Source organism: Acyrthosiphon pisum, chromosome A3, assembly GCF_005508785.2.
Source record: "Acyrthosiphon pisum isolate AL4f chromosome A3, pea_aphid_22Mar2018_4r6ur, whole genome shotgun sequence".
In the NCBI taxonomy this organism is placed as follows: domain Eukaryota; kingdom Metazoa; phylum Arthropoda; class Insecta; order Hemiptera; family Aphididae; genus Acyrthosiphon; species Acyrthosiphon pisum.
Window position 1 is genome coordinate 27,519,865 of NC_042496.1, and position 23,424 is coordinate 27,543,288.

The 23,424-nt window shown below is 29.8% G+C and overlaps 1 protein-coding gene across 2 annotated transcripts; it reads left to right on the plus strand.

The window, feature by feature from the left end:
- Positions 1 to 17,139: 17,139 nt before the first annotated feature.
- LOC100570860 (protein PFC0760c-like) lies at positions 17,140 to 20,075 on the plus strand. 2 transcript variants are annotated; one of them, XM_016806865.2, is made up of 4 exons: positions 17,140 to 19,169; positions 19,243 to 19,418; positions 19,685 to 19,780; positions 19,898 to 20,075. In XM_016806865.2, the coding sequence occupies exons 1-4, from the start codon at positions 17,780 to 17,782 to the stop codon at positions 20,030 to 20,032; spliced, it is 1,797 nt and encodes a 598-aa protein (XP_016662354.1). In that variant the 5' UTR covers positions 17,140 to 17,779; the 3' UTR covers positions 20,033 to 20,075. The 2 variants fall into 2 exon arrangements, with proteins under 2 accessions (XP_016662354.1, XP_016662352.1); XM_016806863.2 differs by having other exon boundaries at positions 17,143 to 19,169; positions 19,685 to 19,798.
- The last annotated feature ends 3,349 nt before the right edge of the window (positions 20,076 to 23,424 follow it).

The following is a 23,424-nucleotide window of genomic DNA, read 5'->3' on the forward strand; positions in this document are numbered from 1 at the left end:
ATTGTTTGGTTGTCATGGTAATCTGTCAGAAAAATACGATAATATTTTAGGCTCTCGGCCTCAACACGATGACGTCACGGTATAACGCTTTCCGTGTTGCACAAAATCATAGAATGACCATAAGATATATACATGCCAAAAACCTGAGCACACCATTGTATCCTATCCTAACTTATTGTCCCTGGATATACGTAGAAGTAGTAGAATCGTATTGTGAACACATCATATTGTTTTTATGCAACACCGTTCAACTGGGTAGGTATCTTAATTTTTCTTTCGCGGAAATATCAAACCCAGTTATGTATATGTACCTACATGTGTAAATGTATAGGCATTATAGTGCATTTGTATTTTGTTCTATATAACATACGTACATCGTACATAATAATATTATTATGTAGTAGTACCTACTTATTCTAGTTACTGCAGATAATCACTGGCACAGAAACAAAAGTAGCGAGTAAGCGCTGTTCAATTTTAATAATCGTTTATAGGTATACGAACTGACGACGGTGAAATACCTACCTACACATCATATAAGATATAGGTATCTGGTATACGCATGGTTACTTTGAAGGATATTTATTCATACAATTAGGATGATTATTTCAGCACCATATATAATATATTATATAAAAAAAATAAAAAACATTAAAATACTTCGAGTCGTATTATCTTTAATTTATGTAAACGTATCTACATGTAACGCGGTAGTGGTATACACTGTATAATACCTGCATATTATATATTATGTACACGCACGCGCGTATATAAATCTCAGCGATCGCCGCGGCAAAGGCATAAAGCCGTATATAACAAGCACAAGACGTATCGCTTCGTTATCGCGGATATATGTCTTTTAGACGATAAAAATATATCATTATTCTGATATATGTATATTATATATATTATATATTATAATACTTATATGTAGTTGCGCGGACTTGCGGGTTTATAATAACGATTTGCGGTGAAATACACGCACTGCCAGCGGAACGAGTTATAACGTGTAAAAATGTCTAGTCCTGCACTATATAATATATTTTACATGCGCACAGCTAGTGGCATATCTCCGGGGGGGGGGGGGATATGAGGGTGATACCTATCTGGAGACCAAATTTTGTACACAATACAAGTAATACAACAGTCAACATGTATATATAGTATAATATGAATATATGTGTGTACTGTATACATCTTTTAAAATCTTGATATCTCCCCCCCCCGCATGTAAAATCCTAGATACACTACTGCTCTCATCAGATATTTAAACATTTTGACAAACGTACGGACGTTAAATGAGATCAACTGGTATACCATATTATAACACACAGCAGAATGCAGATGCTCATCATATATAGGTGGTCCTATTCGCTTTTTTTCCAAACCAAGCACGCTGCTCTTCTACCAAACTGTTTTATTTTTAATTCGAGTTTTGTATTTCATCGACGACAACTCATAGAACTTTAAAATATAAGAACAGTATCCCAACTGAAAAACTCGTTAAATTTTGAAAACTATTTCCCAAAGGTGCTTTTCAATCAAACTATCGGAGGCCCACATTATATCTATAATATATTCATATATGATATAATATAAACACTAACACAATGAGCCATGTGTATACTTGAGGCATATCATCGTATAATTATATTATTGTATTGCTTAACTGCCACCTGGTAAATAATAATGACAATAATACGGTTTACCTTGCTGGAGAGACATAGTTTAAATGATAATAATAATAATATTATATTATATTATTATATTGTACTCGGTTATCAAATAAACGTCAAGAGCAAATAAACGATCCACCCGGGGGCATTGTGCGTTTGTATGGCTGAACGGCGCACAGTTATATATTTTATATTATTTCGTTACTTTTCCTAATACAATGTATGTAGACAACAATGATGCATTGTAAAACCATGAGTTACAAAACACTCGTGTGTGTGTGTGTGTGTGTTATATATCGTTGCCATCCGATCCAACACCGATGACATTCAAAACTGAAAAACTCCCGGCACACATAGACACACACATACACAAATATGTATATAATATATATAACGTTATTCGTGCGTTACATGGTGCTCTGTGGACTGAAACAAAAAATATACAGTTAACCAAAGAATAATAATATATTATATTATACGTAATCCATATAAAAATAATAAGTAGGTGATATTAAGGACATTTTCATAAAATATAATATTTTTATTTGTTAAACCTTCCTTTCTTATATTAATATTTTCCCCCCTGCCATTATGGGCCTAAAAAATGTAATTTCAATGACCGTCTCAAGTGTGCGGATCTATAACTCTAAAAATTCTATGGTATATATTTTAGATTTTGAGTGGAGCGATGAATGTATTGATTTTACAATGATTTCTATTTTTTTATTTTTTTAACATTTTTTCTGTGTTTGTCATTACCTTTTAGGACAGTAAAAGTGCTTAGATTTTCTTCAACAGTACTTTTTCTGATAGGAAAGTGAATCTAGTTGGTACTTTGGGGAGGTCAAAAGTAAAAAATTCCCAATAGTTTTCAAAAGCGCCGGGAAAAAGAAAAGAAAAATTAAGTAAAAACGGGAATTTTTAGGTAAAGTTGATTTTTGACAAAATCGATTTTGGTTTTGAGTATAACTCTAAAACAAATTACCGTATATTCATGAAATTTTGACTGAATGTTTATATTAGCATTTTCTATACACCAAAACACTTTCAAAATATTTTGACTCTTTTTGAGCTGTTTTACGGACATTGTCAGTTTTAAATTTTTTTACTTTTTTTCTATAATTGTCAATAAAATTGTTATGTTGTGAAAACTGTGTGAAAATTTAACACAAGGCTCCTGGTATATTGTTGCAATAGCAGTTGAAAAAAATTAAAAATACATAAGCACAATTTTTTTTAAATTTATCAAATTTAAAATTTAATAATTATTTTGTAGTTAAAAATGTATAACATGTTTAATTTTCATGTCTAATGATTGAACATTTAAAACAAGGTTCCACGTAAATAGGTTATATATATAAATTACTTTATTCACAATAATATCATCAAATATATACTTTGTAATATCATAGGCCGACTGACCGTCTTCGCTTATAGTCATTTTAAGTTCAAATTTGGACGAAATTACATATTAAAAAACCTGGAATAACTATTTTAGTTATTTTTTTGTGATTGTATAATATTACTTGTTGGTACTTGAAACTTGTAAAGTATACTATTATATATCTATGATAGTACCACGGTTTGTTGTTGATGTATAACGCGTTACCTAATGGATATGATTAATTTTAAAATTATTAATAATACTATAGATAAGTATACCTATAATATGTATGTCTAATATCTAGAATGACAAACCGTCTCCGTTCAGAATCATTTTTCTTATACAGTGATATTTTATCATTGAGTTCAAATTTAACACCATCCATTACAGTAACCCACTTGTAATCTACTGTACAGCAGAGCCGACATCCACTTGCCCACTTTTTTTTTTTTATAAAAGTAGAAAAACTTATGAGGAATCTTGTATTACATTTTCAAATCTTAGATTTAAATAGAAACATTTTTGTGAATTTCTAACTCAAAATAATTTGCTCATTTTCTTAAATTTTACGTATTTTGTCAATATTTGAACTTTCAATGCTTATAAAAAAACTTATAAAGTTTTAATATTTTTCATCTGTATTTGAAACAATATATTAGGAGTCTTGTTGTCTTAAAAATATTAACAATTATAAACCATAGTAAAAATAGAATTTATTGGAAAAATGTATTAACAAGTATAATAATATATAATTTAATATTATTGAAGGCATTTTAAATATACGGCCCGAGTCTTATATGATATGTGTGCGTATAGTGTATATGTCATAAAATTAAAAATCCACTTAAACTTGTACAGCCATATTATAATACGGTCGAGTATTATAAAATGTGAGTCTTAGACTCGCATAATACACTATAGTGTGAATCAGATGTATAGCCAATCCAGCAATAATAAAACATTCGTTCGAAGAAAACAAGCTGATAGAGCAGCTTCGAGATTCTATTTATCACACAAAGCGTGAGTTAAATTATCCTATTATAAGATATATAATAGGTACATACGAACGAATTTAACTGCAAACTTTCTCAGGATTCTCTCTTTCTCTCCATGAGAAGTTGTTAATAATACGCACATGGTGCATTTAGTTATGCATATATTTTGCAGATCATCGTTACTTTAACATCCAACTTACCATTCTAGTATATTTATGTGCATATTTTTTATGTATATATGGAGGTAATAGAGAATTTAACGTTGCAATTTATTTTATGATTATTTATTTATTGAAGTAAACAGCGTACCGTTAGTATCAAAACACAAATAAACTAAATAAATATAATAAGTATAAGTGCATGGATATTACAACGATTATAAATTTAAAATTAACCAACTAATACACATTTTATAAGTTCTATAGCAAGTATAGACTAATAAAATGTAAAATTAATATAGAATTCATTACGTTAAAAAAACTTTTATTTAACTCACATTAAATTACTTTGATGGCTGTTAATTAATACTTTTAGAAAATATGATTAGGTTTCTAAAATAGAATTTATATCTTTAATTCAAATTTTTAAGGGTAGTTTTCCAATTAATATTATTATATGAGTGTATAGTAAATAATATCATAATAATATTATTAACTATAATTTATGTAACACTAAAGCCGTGTAACCGATCTAATTTTCAATTGAAAGATGTGAATGCAGTAATAAATGTATGTAATATAATATGACATAGATGAAAATATTTAACATATCAAAATATAAATTTACTTGCAACATCATACATTTATGTTAGATAGTGTTTTTAATGTTATTTTAAAAATCGATAACTACAGATAATTTAAATTCGGTCATCATATATAGGTACCTAAAATTATAAAATACCTATAGATTTAATGGTTAGCAGATTATTAGGATGTCACGCATAATTATCTAGTATCCAACCTCATAAAATAATTTAGAACTAAGCTCTTTTTCAAATATAAAATTATGTCTATTATTATAGTAGAGCACGTCTTCCTATTCCAAACCCTCAGCAGATTGCAACCTATGTCAGATATATTGTGTAAATGTTTTTCTTATGTAGTTATATGTGATACATAATTGATGAACCATGAACAAGTAATCATCGTAAATATAAAGAAAATACATAGATTATAACAGTCAGTATTTATCAGTTTACAAATGATTAGTTGGCGCTTACTCAACTTACATTCCTATATTTATTATAAAATAAATAACAATGTCATGATAAGACAATTACCCCAATAGTATTATTTTATTCTAATTGTTTTTATTATTAAAACGCCTTTTGCTTGGGTTATTTTTAAGATGCGGACATTCCTTTGACAAAAACGGCATCCCCGTCATTGCCATCGCGAAAAAAACAATTTACTTTACTCTTCGCACAAAAAATCGCACGCGATCAACTGGTCAAGCAATCAGTTCAGGAGACTGGCGCGGAAATCGTTTTCGAAAATAAATCGATCATTGCGCTGCAGTCAAAGCGTACGACACAAATATAAATTATGCGCTCATAATAGATACAACCGTATTAAAATATAGATAATATATGATACCGACGGCCGTTGTAAAGTTGCCGAGAAAGGAGAAAAAAAAGACCAAGTGTATACGATTTTCATATCACGCCCGCGGGGCCAAATTTGGAAATTTCTCTCGTGCATCGTGAAAACCGGATAGATGTGACCGGCGGGGAGGCTGCACACGATATGGGGGAAATCAGGCCGCGCATTATACGAATAAACGAACTATATATATATATATAATACTCATGCGTGTGACTGACGGGCAACGATATAGACGACTAAAAATCACACACACACATACACTTCACATACATACACAAACGTCAAAGCCATATACGGTATAATATAGGTATAAGTGCAATTTAAAGATAAATAATATTATACACACGAGCGCGTAGAACCTATACGTATATATTATATATAAAAAATATATCCACAGAGAGAACGCGTCGATGGCCGGTATAATTAGCATATTGTAATAATTGTACATATATATTCACGTCGTCTAGGTTTTTTTCTCTTCATATTTGGAAAGCTCTCGTGGCTACTATAACACGTCGTAGACTAAAACTACACATTTCTCTATCAGGGGCGTAGCTGGACGTTTTTTTATATTACATAGTACAGATCATTGAAAAGAACTGCTGCGCATATTAAAATATAATTATATAGGTGATGTGTAGTGCGACACCTGACACGTATATTATGTATATAATTGATGTTTGCATAAAAAGTCATTTAAAAATAAGAACGGACGAGCTCCGGGGCCTAATGCTATACAATATACATATTATATTATTATTATATATATATACAACAGAAGTTTTTTTTTAATCTACAGCAGCGAACAGTTGGCGACACGGCCATAATAACATTTATAATACCGTCGTATTGCTCGGGTGCAGTGTGTGTTTAAAGTGCTGGAGTTAGATGAATTTGTGGTCAAAAATAAACCCTCTGAACATCATGATTTTATTGTGTAGCGTGCCCGTTCTCTATTATAGCGTCTATAATGCACAAAGATTTTAAATCTATAAAATCATCTTTACATATTTTATGGTATTTATTAAGAACAATGAACTTGTTAAAAAAATAAATATTTATTGCAACAAAAACATATAAATCCACAAATTGAAAATATATTAGTTAAAATCCTTATTATATATTTATATTATTACCTCAGACCTACAAGACATAAAACTTAGTTATAGTCTTATAGCTATAATTATATTCGTATTTTAAAATGCTTGCTTATTCATTACAAAACAATATACAATAATGAAATGGCAATATTGTTGCTGTAAAGTTTAACAAAATCATCAACTAGACATCTGAATTACTTAGAAAAGTGTCCACTATGGTTCTATATAATACTAATTACTAAAATAATATTATATTGTATAATTGTTGGTACCTAACTAATTTAATTGTAAAAATCCAAGCTAAATCTGATGACAATTCAAACAGAAAACGGAATCAAAGCGTATGTAATGCGAAACATCGATAAAACGGACTTGAGGCTTAACTAAATGATTGGGCCAAATGTGATTTTTAATGAATTTCATTTTAAGCGAACTTACAATAGAATTGCTTTGTGTTTGATCGATGAACAGATTGTGTGGATAAGTTCTGTCCAGAGGAATTCAGCGGTTCCCAATCTTTAATAAGCGTGACCCTATGAAGAACTATGAAGATTGAATTTTGAAACGCTGGACTTGACTGATAGAGTTGATATGCTAGCTTTGTATTATTATTATTTTATACATTTTACTATTTTAGATACGGCCAAAATAAAAATAAATGTAAACATATTCTTAAATCTTTACTACCGATCTATCTAAATTTTGAAAATATAATGGAAAGTAAAGAAATCGAGTTTTAAATAGTTTTAATATGTATAATATAACTATACTTGATTTAACCGGGAGTATACAGTTTAATACGCATGCCCGGTTATCTACCTCAATACTTTGCGTGCACTTTATCATTCATCAGTCTCCGATCACCGGTAGGCCTTCTGACTTGGTATAATCGTATATGTAGATATTATAATATGTGTTGGTTTTTTCTATGTAAATGTGTTATGCTAATAATGTGATTAAAGCAATAGCAATAATTACAAGAGTTCACTGGAAGTGGATGGGTTTTTTCAGTTTAAAAAGTGATAGTTATGAATAATAGCTATATGTTGTATGTGTATACACTATACAGTATATACCAGGGGTACTATATACTATACACGTCTTAAAAATTAGGAAAAAAATAATAAACTCATGAATTTGTGTACCTATGAATAATAATATTATTTTATATTTAAACATTTTATTAATAGAACCATTTTGGGCCAATGGATAGAATGTAATAGCTGATGACTATTATATTATTATGTGTTGCTAGAGAGACAAGGGGCCAAGTCTCCCTCCCGTTTTTTATCGTATTTACATTTTTAGTGTGTGATTAAATTACAGGGATAGAAATTACTAATTAGTAACCTTTTTCCTTTATAGTCACATTTAAACGAGCATTTAAATAAAACACAGTCGATGATTAATAGTTAATAATTGACTGATGCAATGGTTATAAGTTTATAACACAACTGCGGTTTTTCAACAAGAAAGATCACACCGATGAAAATAATATACAACACTGAATACATAATAATTAATAATATATGTATAATGATAGATTATATATATAATTATTATTTATTATTATTATTATTATCGACATCACGCGTGATGTTCGTGAGTAGGTACGATGTATCATATAAGACATAAGTATATAGGTAGGTGGGTACTGTATATGGGTCTGTATAGGTGTCAAAAAATTAGAATTCGAATACATTGATAATTTGTCCATAAAAATAGGCTGAAAATCGTGCTTGAACAATCGCCCTGTGGCCTGTATACGATATTACATTTTATAATACTCATAATATTTCTGGAAGATGACAGTCTCAAAGGCGCGAATATGCGTAATGCGTGTACAATATAACACGTTATATAACATAATAAATAGATCGACAATCGACAACCGACGGGTAGGTACCTACTTAAATGCAAACAATAAAATAAAGGAAATGTTATATTGTAATATTGTTATATACATGCTTATAATACGCATGGGTGCAATGATAATAATATTAATTATTATAATATAGACTAATTCGACACCACGGTTAAACGACGACGGCGCGCCGACCCGCAACCGGCGGTGACTTTCTCCGCGCTGCTACCATAAATAAATTCAACATGATATTTTTTTACATTAGCGCTTCCGTCTAGCGTGCGCGAGAAAAGATAAAAAAAATATAATAATATTAGTATAATATATGCTACCGCACACGATCGCTCGCTCGTTTGACGGCCACGGGTGGCCCTTCCTATTCAGCTCCTATGTAACTCGCGAGTCGCGATGAGTTCGCCTGTACCAAAGCCTATACGTCGCACAATATTTCACAGAAAATATAATAGAATATTATTATGTACATAAACAACAGTGAAAGGCGCATAATATATTATTATTAATATTATTGTTATTTGTTATTGTTGTAACGCCGTACCGTTTAAATGCTGACGAGAGAAAAATTAGTTGCGGGAGACAAGAGCACGACGGGTATCCGGTCGCGATCGCTGGGACCTGAATGAATATCATAATGGCATATTATGGTTATTATTATATTAAATGGAAAACAACAGCCGTTTAATACAATACGACACGATGAGATGCTCGTACAGTCGTACGCCCGAACAAACCGCGTATTTCATAATTTAGTTTTTCGTCGACGATTTACTTTCGTTTGAATTTCTTCTCCACGTGATATATTTTTTTCATCTTAGTTTTGGATTACACCCGGTCACCGCCGCTGCCGCAGCTGCTCTCCCTTTCTATCGTTATTGTGTGTCTAAAATGATTATTATTATTATTATTATTATTATTATTATTATTACAAAACGTATGATGTTTGACGGATTTTATGTCATCGCGGTGTTATGACGAAGACGGATGACACAGACGCGCACAGACAAAAGTTAGATATCAATTCGCGCGCACTCGCGCTGTGGGAATATTGTATTATAACACAGTAATATACTCGTATTATGTTCCTAAGTTTCACATACACTAAAATCAATTGATTGCGTCGCCGACGTGATATCGATTATAACGCGATTCACCATTCGCAACTAAATTATTATGTGTATGTGTTAGGTATTCATGGACCATGGTACTGAGGTAGGTACTCACACAGTCGCTCACTCATATAGACATTAATTTCAATATAAAGTGAAAATGGCAGTCTTGGGTAGTATTCCGAATACTTTTAGAATGTTATTTTCAAAAGTATTTTTTGATGTATTCTGAATACTTTTGAAACTATTCTAAATACTTTATTCGGAATATTATAACTATCAAGTATTCGAATACATATTCGGAATACTATTTTTCATAAGTTTTTGAGTACTTATGAGTATTGTATAGGTACGTATAATAATAATAATAATGGGCTGATTCTTTCGCGGATCCTTTGAGACGCACGTGTTCGTTGCCTAACCTATATTTACGGTTTTGTGCAAACGACACGAAGCAAGTCTCGCCTCCGCAGCAATCTGCAAGATGTGGTGGTTTCGTGCAGAATCCGCCGAGACGCGCAAGTTCGATGCCGAACATTTATGTTCGGTTTTGTTGGTTGCAAGATTCTATTATCGAGTCGTCCCAGTTGGCTGCTGACGAGCAAACAACGGTACAGGGTTTGCAACAGGACGTACCTGGAGACCGGTGGTCTGTTGAAGCCGAACCGGAACAAAAGGCCGCGGCTGAACGGCCTAAACAAAAAAAGACAATATGGAATAGGACGAAACGTTTCCTAAGACGTGTGTTTTGTTGCGCCTAATATATTGTTATCTGCAATCTAGGTCGAGTGTTAGTCATGTGTCATATGTCATCAGGTCATAATATATCATATATCATATATAATAATACATCATATTATTACCTATATTTCATATCATAATTCATATCATAAAAATCATTTAAAATAAAACATGTAAATAATTTAAATATCTAAACCCTAATATCTCCTATAAAAATACCAATTATAAGAAGACTTGCTTTATTATATCATCATATTCCTTGTATTAATTGTACCACTATATTGAATTATTAAAAATGTATTAACCATCAAATATAATAAATTATAGTTATTATGTATTGTAAATTGGACATTGTGTCTGTATAAATGAAATAAATAAATATATGTTATACAATATAATTAAAATTAATAGGTATCCCACTGTGCAATATTATAATATAATCGATTTTGGCTCTTTGCACTCCTTAGTCCTTACCCATTCTACGTCGTTTAATGTATGCCTTGTTTAAGTTTTTTAAATTGTAAATATTGTGGATTCGGTTGTTATTCCCACTGCAAGAACATTATTTAATTATGATTTACACAAATAAACGTTTTTGTAACATTGTTACCTATTTAATTTACATGCCAATAGCGGCTGAAATCGTTCAGTGAAGTAAGAGCGCTTACTTTTGTTGTAGGTCAGGGTTCAGTAATTAGTATCTAAAGGGCCCGTATGATTTTAGGATGGGGGTCCAGAAAACCTTTTTTATTTAGCAAGTTATTCAGCAGCCGGTATATACAAAGAACAAATGAAAAAAAAGCTTTAAAGTAAAATTGGGGCCGGAGGGGCGCAGTGATCACGCAGTTGACTTCGACTTACACAGTCATCGGTTCGATTCATAGCTATGTGCAAAACAATTCGTATAGATCTACGCGATCACAATTTTTCCCTGCTGTCCTCCGATTGCGTTATCGGGTTTCCAACTAGGTCCCACTCCACTGGGAGTGAAGCATAGGCGCAATTTCAACTTTTGACTTGAGGGGGCTTAATATATTAAAGGCAAGCAGACCATTGCAATATAGCATTTTAAAATTGTATGTCCTATGTTTTTGGGGGGTGCTGCAGCTAAGTTTGGGGGGTTAGCCCTCCAATCACCCCTAAATTTGCACCTATGTTTTAAGATGTGTGTTGACATGAGTTAAAATCTTAATAAAATACTTAAAGTACCTACATTTTATATATACCCGGTATATTACTATATATTATAATGTCTAAAATATTTTACATTTTGAAGAGTCTGCATAGTATCTACCTAATAACTTATGATTTAGCAAAATTACATTAAAAATACAACATCTAGGACGTTACCAAATATGTATGTGATTTTTATTTATTAGATTTACCGAATTCGTTACCAAATGTATTCATTTATTTTTTGCATTATTTAGTTGTGTTTTGTTACTTTTGTATGTATTATGGTTTTTTTTATTATTATGTTTTTATAAAAAAAATTTTATCTTATATTAGCACTATTATATTAGCACTATTATTATTGGCGTATCATAAAACTAGACTCGACAAGAAGAATAATATGATTTCTAATATTTACTACGATAACCATAGGTGATCTTAGGATTTTAAATTTGAAAGGAATTTAGTCTCGTATCCATTTTAAACATAATTTAACAAGCCCATGGTTGATGGACCTTTCACTGATAAATTATTTATCTAAAAACTATTTTTTGAATAAATCTGGATTATCAAATCTATCCTGAGTGCACCTATAATTGTATAATTAATTTTAATTAATGCAATCTTAACTACGACCTGCAGCCACATCTTAATTGGTTGACGGAATGTCACTTCACGCGTGAAACTGTGAACGGTTAGTACTGTGTTAGCAGTTTTTTTAAGTCGAGGAAAAATAATTCAAATAATTCTAAACATTACTTTAATTTAAACACTAAAAAAAGTTAAATTCTTATTGGAAACAATTTATTTACTGTCGAAATATTACAATATAAATAAACTAATTCTAATCGATCAAATAGTGTATAGGTACAACCGTCGTCAACAATAAACAATACTAGCCAACACAGTATAATATCAATGTTATATGCGACATAGTGTTTATACGTCATAATAATAATGGCCGAGCGAATTAAGACGTCGGTTGTGCTATTTCAGTTGATATAGGTACTATAATTGTTTTATCACTTGTAAAATAAAAATGGTAAATGTACTGAATTATCAGAGATTTTTGACTTTTTACACAATACTATTGTCCATAAGTACTAGAATTTATTTATTAATGGTAAAACTATTAATTAAATTATTAATTAGTCATTGGCTATTTCTAACGTTATCACGCAGTAGGTATACACACTACACGCTACGACACACTAAGAAGTCATCTTTCTTATATTTGTACAATATATTTTTATACTTACTATTACGATTACCCACCAATTTTGTGGGTACACCCACCCCTTAAAATAGGTGTGGCGGCTGCCACACCAAATACTTGGGTTCGGCGCCACTGCTATCTTACATATAATTTACTTGGTTTATTATTGCATAAGTATCTAGGTAGTTAGATCTTTTGTTAATATAGCTTCTTAAGTTGCATAGACAAAAAGTACAATATGCAGAGATTAGTGTTGAATAAAAAATGTTATGAAAACAAACTGAGATCGCATGCAGTTCATATATTTAATTAATTGGATAGTCGGAGGCAAAATTAATATACGGGTTTTACGTCCAGTGTGATCAATCCAAATTATTATTTTCTTCTTTAGTATTCTATTAAAAATATAGGTACTCAACTATATTAATTATATAAGTATAGTAAAATGGTATAAATTATATATTATTATAATAAAATGATCATGTAAAAATTATATCAGTGTATCATAATTTATTTTGCGCGTAATACCTTTACAGTATACCTATATTATATAATAATTAATAACAATTTACGAATAATTAGAAAAAAATAGAACAAGTGTTGACATATTATATTATATTATATTATGGAAAAATTATATGAATTTGTTCTAATACCTATGTGTTTATATAATGATTGTCTATTCATATAATAAGGTCGTGTATAAACATTTAATTCACGGGTGTTACGTGGGTCATACACGTAATATTTTACGGCACAAATAGTTTTTCATCAATAAATATCTAAAAAAAAGACTATACATTTTGCATCTTCATTAAATTCCATAAATGTTTACAAACCAATCACGTAGTATACACACAATATTCGTGATACATATTTTCCATCATAAAATATTTGCACGCCTCTTTATAGTTATTAGTTATTAGTGCTATTGCATATTTGATTTTAATAACTGTATACTCGTATACTTAATACATGTATACGAGTTGGAGAATTTTTAGTAGGTGGTTCTGGTTCAGCAGGTTTATTCCATTTGAACGTCCCTGCAGTAAGCCTAACAACTTTTAAATACACCATTAAATCGCCTTTTTCAGACAACTTGGACTTTTTTTGTTTCGACAAATACCGAAAACTGGTTTGCCGTTTTACCACTTATAAGCTCTTGAAACGGTCGACACCTCTTTGATCGCGACACCGACTATTTCCCGCAATATAATAACTGTTAACCCGGAAATGCACACGGCGTGGCGTATTATAAGCGCATGTGAGTGTTTTTTTTAAGGCATTTAATTGATTTATGTGAATCACCACGATACGGCATACTTTCTCTACAAATACTATGCGATTACTTATTTTTTTCCCCTTTCCTTAGCAGTCATTTCGTCCTAAACGCTGCTTGCCCGCATTTCGAAATGGAACAATACCGGTGGAAAATGTGTTACGACGAGACTAGACGCGTATGCGTTTTACTCGCAGTTAACCTCTTTTACCGCATAAGGTAATAAGATAATATTTTAAGTATCGCATTACACTACTCAAAAACAGCCTATTTATATTATAGTTTATTACAGTTCCGGTATTCGTGGCCCTGTGCCCCTATTTGTCCACAGTCAAAGTCCCAATAAATAAGCATTAATCCTTACGGTTCATGGGTGCGGCAGACGTTAATATTGATATGTCTATATACTGCAGCGATATTACAATAGTATTTCAAACAATATTTTATTACTTTAATCTCCCTATAATAATCGCCTTACCGAAAACAAAATTAAACATTAATCCACTCGGTTTAGAATGTTTGGATATTTATCATGACATTTTTAACAGGATTTTATACGAATGGCCTGTAGCTCAGATGGCGTGAAACAAGGGTGCATCGAATAGTGTTAACCAGAAGAAAGAAATACCCGCTGTATTGTGTTAATATACCTTCCAAGTAATATGCATTAATGCATTATTACTACAGAATCATATTTTATGACCTCTAGAATCCGGACATAATACCTCACAATTTATAAATATACATACCTAAAAAAGTCTTTAGGTATATATATTTTCCAACTTAATCATATAGGGAGTACAGAAGTATATTACTATAAAAGTAAATTTAAATTATCTTCATTAAAAACTCCATTGTTAATAATTTTTTTTTACGTAGAAATCATAATGGTTAAAATTATATTAATTTATTATTTTTTTTTCGGGGAGGATAATCATTATAATAAGAACCCATAAAGAAATAAAAAATTACCTCTTTAAATTAATAGCCTGACATGTTTTTTAATCACTTAGACTAGGAGTGCTACATGCATTCTTTGAGCCCTTATTTTATCTTGCAAAATGTTCAGAGTCAAAACGATACAAATAAATGAACAAAGAATATCATTTCAAGCTATTATATCAATAAATTACTCTTAAATTATAAATGCACATCACTTTACTGGTTCCTGTATAAAACAAGGCACTCAAAAAGGCACTTTCAAACACTATTAATGTTATAAAAATATTTACGTAAAAAATGAGTGTGGCTGTCGTCGCCCATAAGTAACTTGTCAACAATTTGATATTTGAATACTGAAATCGGTACTCTGAAGAATATTTTGCTTTGGAATATTAAATTTAAAATGTATGTTGTCATTCAAAAGTGCAAAAACTTAAGAAATTATAATGACACAAATTGTAAAAAATAAATTTTTTACTAAAAATATTGGTTAGTAGGTACTTAAAATATTTGTTTGAGCACTTTATGGACTTGAAATATAATTAAAAAATATTTTTGCTCTTTTTAATTGTTTATATAAATTTTATATTTAAATTTTTTTGTTTTTTTTTTTCAATACATTTTCGTTAATTTAATATTTGATTTTAAGTAAAAATCTTAAAAATACGTAATATGGACTATTTTTACAGACAATTCAAGTCCGAATGTCATAAAAATTGGACATTAAACGAAAAATAACAATTCTAGTTATTTTTGTAACTCAAAAAATATTTTTCGTAGGGACTTGAAGATTTTTGTTACTACGTTCATTATTATTTACTATAAACAGTGACATTTTCTAAATATTTTAATTATTTTTAAGTTATTTATATGAGGAAATCAATGATACCGTTCAACGGTACGCATAATGTATTGGCTATTAATGTTATATGAATTATGAAATAATATAATGTATGCGATTTGTTACTAGCAAAAATTAGTTCAATCTACCGTAGTACTCAATACTCATAGAAAATAAATTAGGTACTTAGATTAGTATAAATAATAAATAATAAAATATAATTTAAACGACTGCCCGTCTCCGCTCGTAATCGTTTTTCGTATTCAACGATTTATCATTTAATTTAAATTTTCATATCCATTACAATTCACAGTGACACGCACTCAAATACAAGATAATACAATTTACAATACATTCGATACCTACAACTATACAACAGAGCGATTTCCCAGTTTTTTTTATGCTTATTTACATGTACCTACTTATAAAGTATTAATTGTCAACTAGGTATATGCTGAAATTACAAAAGCATATGTTATAATTATTTATTATTATTTACGGTTATTTTAATGTTTTTTTATGATGTATACAAAATGTCTTGTTACGACGAACAGAAGTGATACATTTTATGTGCCACAGTGGAATGGTGTAACAAACAAGTACCAATTTTAAAAACACCATTACATACATTATTTATGGTTTTCCGACAATGTGATTGAAATAAATATTAATCAAGTCTAGAAATACCGTAATATCGTTAAACCAATGGCTATCATTCAAATATATAAATTGCATAAAAATATTGGACAATTTGCGTAAGGACATAAATACATAATATTGCGTATGAAAATATATAGGTAATACAGTTCTTATTGGATAACCACATAATATTATGGCGACGAAGGTTAAGGTGAAAGGCATTCAAAAACAATAATCAAGTGTACAAAAAAAACCGTATAAAATAAAACTATTAACCTTGAAATCCATAATGCATCTACATGAATGCAGTTCTATTTATATAAACGTGAAATGTATTCATATATTATGTTAAATAAATTTCACAGAGACCTAACTTAACATAACCGTCACGTAATTATAAGCCTTATTATACATAAATTATACCTGTTAATAACATTCAACAAAATATTATATTTTGCGTATGTATTATATGTATATACATATACTTGTAAATATAAATAATGTATACCTAACATAATTTTTAAACTTAATATTTATTTCATAAGCATGTGTTTTAAAATGAAAAATGAATTAACTTTGTGTGTCATGTTCTAATGTTCTACGGCTATAATAGTAGTCAGTAGATGCCTGATGCATCGTCGTTAACATTCTAACGCGATGTATTGGTAACACTGATGGTGTTTGAACTGATTTGATCAACGGAAAAATTTTCATGACAAAACAATATTAACATTGTTATATGTTAACGTTTAACACACAACTTCTGTCTATAAAAAAATAAAATACAGTTTGTACACTGAACACTCTTTGCTTGTTCAATTCTCTAGTTTGGAGTTCAGGTGGTTCAGTACGATTATACGAAGTACGAATTACTACGGAAACGCATGACTAAATAAACAGGCATGTCAGCTAAAATTTCATTTTCGCTATCGTCGCGCATGTTCCCCAGACATGGAAAGAATAATATAAAATGTATAATGTAGATTATTATTATAGCGTACAATATTTTAGCGTTTATTCCAAGTCTGGGGAACATTTTATCACAATTTTATGTGCAGTGTTATCGAGCTGACATGCCTGTTTATTTAGTCATGCGGAAACGGAATGGCGAATCGGAGATACTGATTGTCGTAAAGCGAATCGTTGACCGTTGTATCCTGTTCTTTGGGTTCAGTGATTAACTGATGAATCACATGACAAAATGATTGAACTATCCGATGAAAATGAAAAAATGATAAGTGATGTAACGTTAATGGAAAACAATCTTAAAGAAAAAACATCATTGGTAAGCAATTTAAAAAATGAGTTGAAGGAACTTAAAATACAATACAACAAACTTGAAGAACATAACCAGGCCAATAAAGAACAAATTTGTTATAGCTATGATATTGATTCAGAGTTGAGAAATGGTAAAAGAAATATTATAAACGAAATAAATCTTCTTGAACCTGGAAAAATTACTCGTGTTCTTACTGATCATAATTTGTCAAATTTATTGGATATGTTTGTCAGCCTTATAATGACTAAAGAACAACAAATTGTAACTGACTTAGTTAATGACCACAATAAGGTCAAACGATTATATGAAGATCAAATCAAACAGTTCCAAGAAGACATAAAAAAAGGAAAAGAATGGCAAGAACTAGTTGAAAATGATAATGAAAAACTTGGCCTTGAACTTGAAAATCTCAAATCTCAAAAACACAACTGGCCCTGTAGAGAATTAAAAATAAAAGAATTGACAAAAAAAGTTTTCGAAGCAGAGAATTTATCTTTTAATTATCTAAATGAGTTGAAAGAATTAAAGACCCAATTGACTAAAACAAGTGAACACAATTATCAGTCATTGTCCGATGAATTTGAAACATTTAAGACCAATTCAGAGCTGTCTATACAAAATTTGAAAAACAAACTTGAAAATATAACCAAACAATACAATGAATCATTAGTTATGTACAAAGATCAAAAAGATTATTGTTATAGTCTGGAAGATAAAATAGAAAAAATTCAATCAGAATGTGCTTGTCTAAAATCTGTTATTGACAAAAAAGATAAAGATATTAAAAACTTACTTGATGGATTTCAATTGAAGACAAATGAGTATGAAACAATGATTGAAAAATATAGTTTACAAAAAGAAGAAACGAAAATTTATCATGAAAAGATAATTAATGAACTTGAGTTGGATGTAAGTAATATCAAACATCAGATGTATTGTACAGAAAATTTGCTAAAAGAAATAAAAAAAAATTACAATGAATATGAGTCTATGTTAGTAGAAGTTAAGAGTAAAGACAATAAGATAGCAGAACTTTTGACTCAATTGGATGAACTTCAGCAAAAAATTGTATTATTAACAAAAGAAAGAGATTTTTTGAAACGCAAAAGTGAACAATTTAAAAACTTTAAAGATGATGTCAAAAAATTAAATGAAGAAATATTTGGATATGAACAAAACATATCTGACCTAAGAAAAGACAAAGGTCAGCTTATTGTACAACACGATAAAGAACTGAAGAAATTGAAAAATGAATTAAATCAAGTTCAAACTAAAAATTTGGAACTATCAAATGAGTATAGTAAATTATCAGGTAAGGGAAACTTTAGGCGTTAGTAAAAATATTATATTTATATGGTTTATATCAACTTTTTCTTCTTTGACAGAGACTGCTAAAAATTTGGAAAAATCATCAAAGAAAGACATACAACAATTAAATAGATGTATTGTGGATAAGAATACAAAAATATCTACATTAGTATTGTTTTCCAAAACTAACACTGACGATCTCATAAAGAAGAATCATGAATTGGAAAATATCTTTAAAAGGGCAAGAGATGAGGTAACATTGTTCAATTTTTTTAGTCTACTATTTATATTTTATGTACTATCGTATATGATTGTGAAATTTGTATATAAAATTGTTATGGGTTCAATAGGTATCATTAAAAAAATATGTTATTTTGATCAGCACCAGTGGTTGTATTCAAAATTGATACACAGCAAAATAATAAATGTTATTAGATGAATATATTTTTTTATTTAACAATATTGATGAAAAGTATGTCATTTAATTACATACATTTAATTTAATTTATATCTTTACAGAATAATGTGTTGCGCAAAGACTTATGCCGTTTGAAAGAAATTACAAATGTGACTAGAGTGGACCAATTCACTCAAACTGCTGAAGAACAGAGCTTAGTGAGTAGTGCTATAATAGTAAGTTCAAACAACTTTTAATTATTTTTTTTTTACTTTTGAATGATTTACACAGTATTATTACTATTTATTCACATTCATATTACTATATTTTTTTAGGTGGCCGACTACAAAAGCATGATTGAAAAAAATGCTAAATTTGAGAAGGATAGTAAAATGATGAAAATTTTGTTACATCTTAATAAAGCTAAAATTGGATTACTTGAAAAGAAACTAAATGAGCGACATGGTTGAATTTGATTTAAAATCTGTATTGCCTTAACTCTGTAGTTAAATATTTATATTTATAATTTTTATACATTAATTTGTTTATAAGATATTATTATTTAATGTGAATTAATTGTATAACTGTTTATTTTAAGTAGGTACCTATTGAATTATATTTTGTTTTATATTATATAATGTTATACAACTTGAACTGTAACCCATTTGTTCACTGCTATATTTGTGTTGTATTTAAAGCAAAAACTTATGTATTTATGCATTTTTATTTTTTGAGAGTTGCTATACTCTATTCAGAATAAGATTGAATTGCTTCGCGTATGCAGACTGAGCCGCTGAACAGTGCCTGACCCCTTGTGTGATGACTATGCTTTCTGTGATTAATCAAAAGTCATCGCTGGTCGTCGGGTGCCTGTGCTAACGTTCTCAACCATGTCCAGATTGTGGTAGGGGTGCACCAAAAAAATTGTGTTTTGGTCGGCCAAGTGGTTCAATCTCATTCTGAATAGAATTTATAGACTTAAAATTGAATACATTAATAATTTTATAATGTTACAACTTTTGATTTTGTGATATTATAATCTCCATAACTATAATAAATGAGATGTATGATCAACAAATAAAAAATAATGACACTTGTTAAATATTTTATAAGTATCTGTATAAGTATTATATCCAGACATCTGTTTTTATTAAAATATGCTTTCTATAATTTAAGTTGTTATTAAATCATTTAGAAATAAAACATTTAACGCTGTATAATCATAAACTACCATGTCTGTAATAGTGTATTTAAAACTAATTTTAAATACTATAATAATTAAGAGTTGAGTTTATTATTACAAAAATTATATTAATTAGGTTGTACATTTTCTTTTATATCTTTATAACTTATTTTATAATATTTTAAATTTACATGTGCATGCTAATAAAATATAAATATCATGAACATTTAATTTGTAAGTGAAACCACAAATTTGATTGAAGTTGAATTTGAGTTATACTCGCACAATACCTAAACAATCTTATGTTTAACAAAAATATTTTACATAAAAACATTTCCTCCTGGAATATAATATATACCTACCGTGTGTCTCCGAAAACAGGGTACACTGTATAATTAAATTACCTATATTACTCAGTAACCTACTGTATACATTTTTTTGAATTATGTTTGCAGGACATGATATTAGACCAGTGGTTTTCAAACTGGGTGCCGCGTGACAGATTGTACGGAAGACTTAGTAAAAATTAAATTTTATATTATTGTGAACTGTAATTGAAAACTTTATTTCGAATCATAATTAAAATTAAAAACCGGCCAAGTGCGAGTCAGACTCGCGCACAAAGGGTTCCGTACAATCATCTATAAACATGTTGTCAACACTGCTTATATTATATTTTCTAGGATTTTTAGTATTTGTTGTTATAGCGGCAACAGAAATACATAATCTGTGAAAATTTCAACTTTCTAACTTTTATGGTTCATGAGATACAGCCTGGTGAGAGACAGAAGGATGGACAGTGGAGCCATAGTAATGGGGTCCTGTTTTACCGCACGGAACCCTAAAAACTGAGTGTTTCGTACAATCTACAGGCATTTTAAATATTTTTTCGGCTAAAACGAGATTATAAATTTCCCAAATGTTTCCCCTTAAATAATAGCCGTAGTGATTATAATAGGTCAATGCTGAAAACGGTCGGTTGGTAATGAAGGTGAAGTCAGCATTTGGCGGTCGGAATTAGTATTGAAGTTCTAGCTATATGAAGTCCAAGACTAGCTAAGAGGTCATACCTAGGCCCGTAGTTAGTATTTTCCACGCAAAAGCGAACATCTTTACCGATATTTATTTAATTTTGCCGCCTTCAGTTTGTTTAAAACTGTATGCCCCCCCCCCCCTAAAACAAACTTAGACTTGCTCGTGCCCTAGCGACGGACGTCCTGGTTATGACTATAACAAGCTGAGGGAAAGATCAGAAACCCTACACCTCGGTGGCTCGGTTGTACGATCATAGATTATCTTATCAATACATCCGAGCATCGTGATAGATAAACAATACTATCTATCAGTGGCGACCCAGGTCCAGACTCCTGATACCTGATGTATGTATATTTATGTATACCTAGGTATATTATTGCTAAAGAACGAAAGATTTTCCCTGCAGTGTAGAGGAACTTTGAAACTTTGACGTCAACATTTATAACGTAATAACTTTAAGTATCTAAAAAATGTATGTAGGTAATACTATAGATAGGTACATTATGCCTAAACACGAAAAAGAAATTATTTTTAAGTATCACGTTGTATTGATCATGACTTAGGTGCTACAGCTACACTCTCTTTGGAACAATAACTAACAATATTTCTTCGCATTAACCATCTCTTAGCATGACGACTTGTCATAATCATACATTTCTATGATTTATATTTTATCTTCTTTAGTTGCAATATATAGGTAGTCGTGTAGGTATAATATATTTTCAATTTATCATCTTCTTAATTTAATCTTGTACAGTTGTTAACAGCGAGTAGGAGATCTGGAGAGTAATTAATGTACATCAAGATTATGGTACGTCTATTTAATGGATTTAAATCGCGCCTATGTCCCTATATATATATATAATAGCTATTGTCGGAATGAAGCAATTACAAAACACACGCCGGTGCCGTCTTAATATCAGGTTATTAATTGTACCTACTTCTGGTATCTATGTATTTCTTTCTCTTAGTAGATATTTATAGTAGGTAGCACTTAAAAATAATATTCTATGAAGTTGCCGTTCATTTTTTATCTGATTTTTGTATAACTTTTTAACATCGTATAATCAACTATTTAATAGGTACCCAGGTACAACAATATTAAGTTGTAATTTTCTACTGTGACCAAGATTCCTACAATGATAGTTTACATTTTAACTGTACCAACATTGACGGTACATAAAAATACTAAATAAATATTTGATCATAACATATCAATAATGATAATCGAAACTGTTATTGATCATAACTTATAATCAATTTTAAATAAATTACTATAGGAATGTACCTTCCTAATTTTTCCTCAAATTGTGTAGAAGGTATAGTCGTATAGAACACAGTTGTTTAAAATAATTTTTGAAATATAGAACATAATATTATGTTACTTATCCTAAAATAGAAAAAAAATATAATACCTCCCATACTCCGAGCATGTATTATTATTATTTAAATTAACTTCATTTAACTAAACTACCTTATCTGAATCGAAATAATGTTAAAATAATATAGAAAACTCAAGTATGCCGTTCACTTATTTTATCAGCTAAATTGATTTTAACCGTTAGGAACAGGAAATGAACGACCCTCCAACATTATTTTATGAACTTTAGTTATTTAGGTCATAATAATAAGTAATTTAAACTA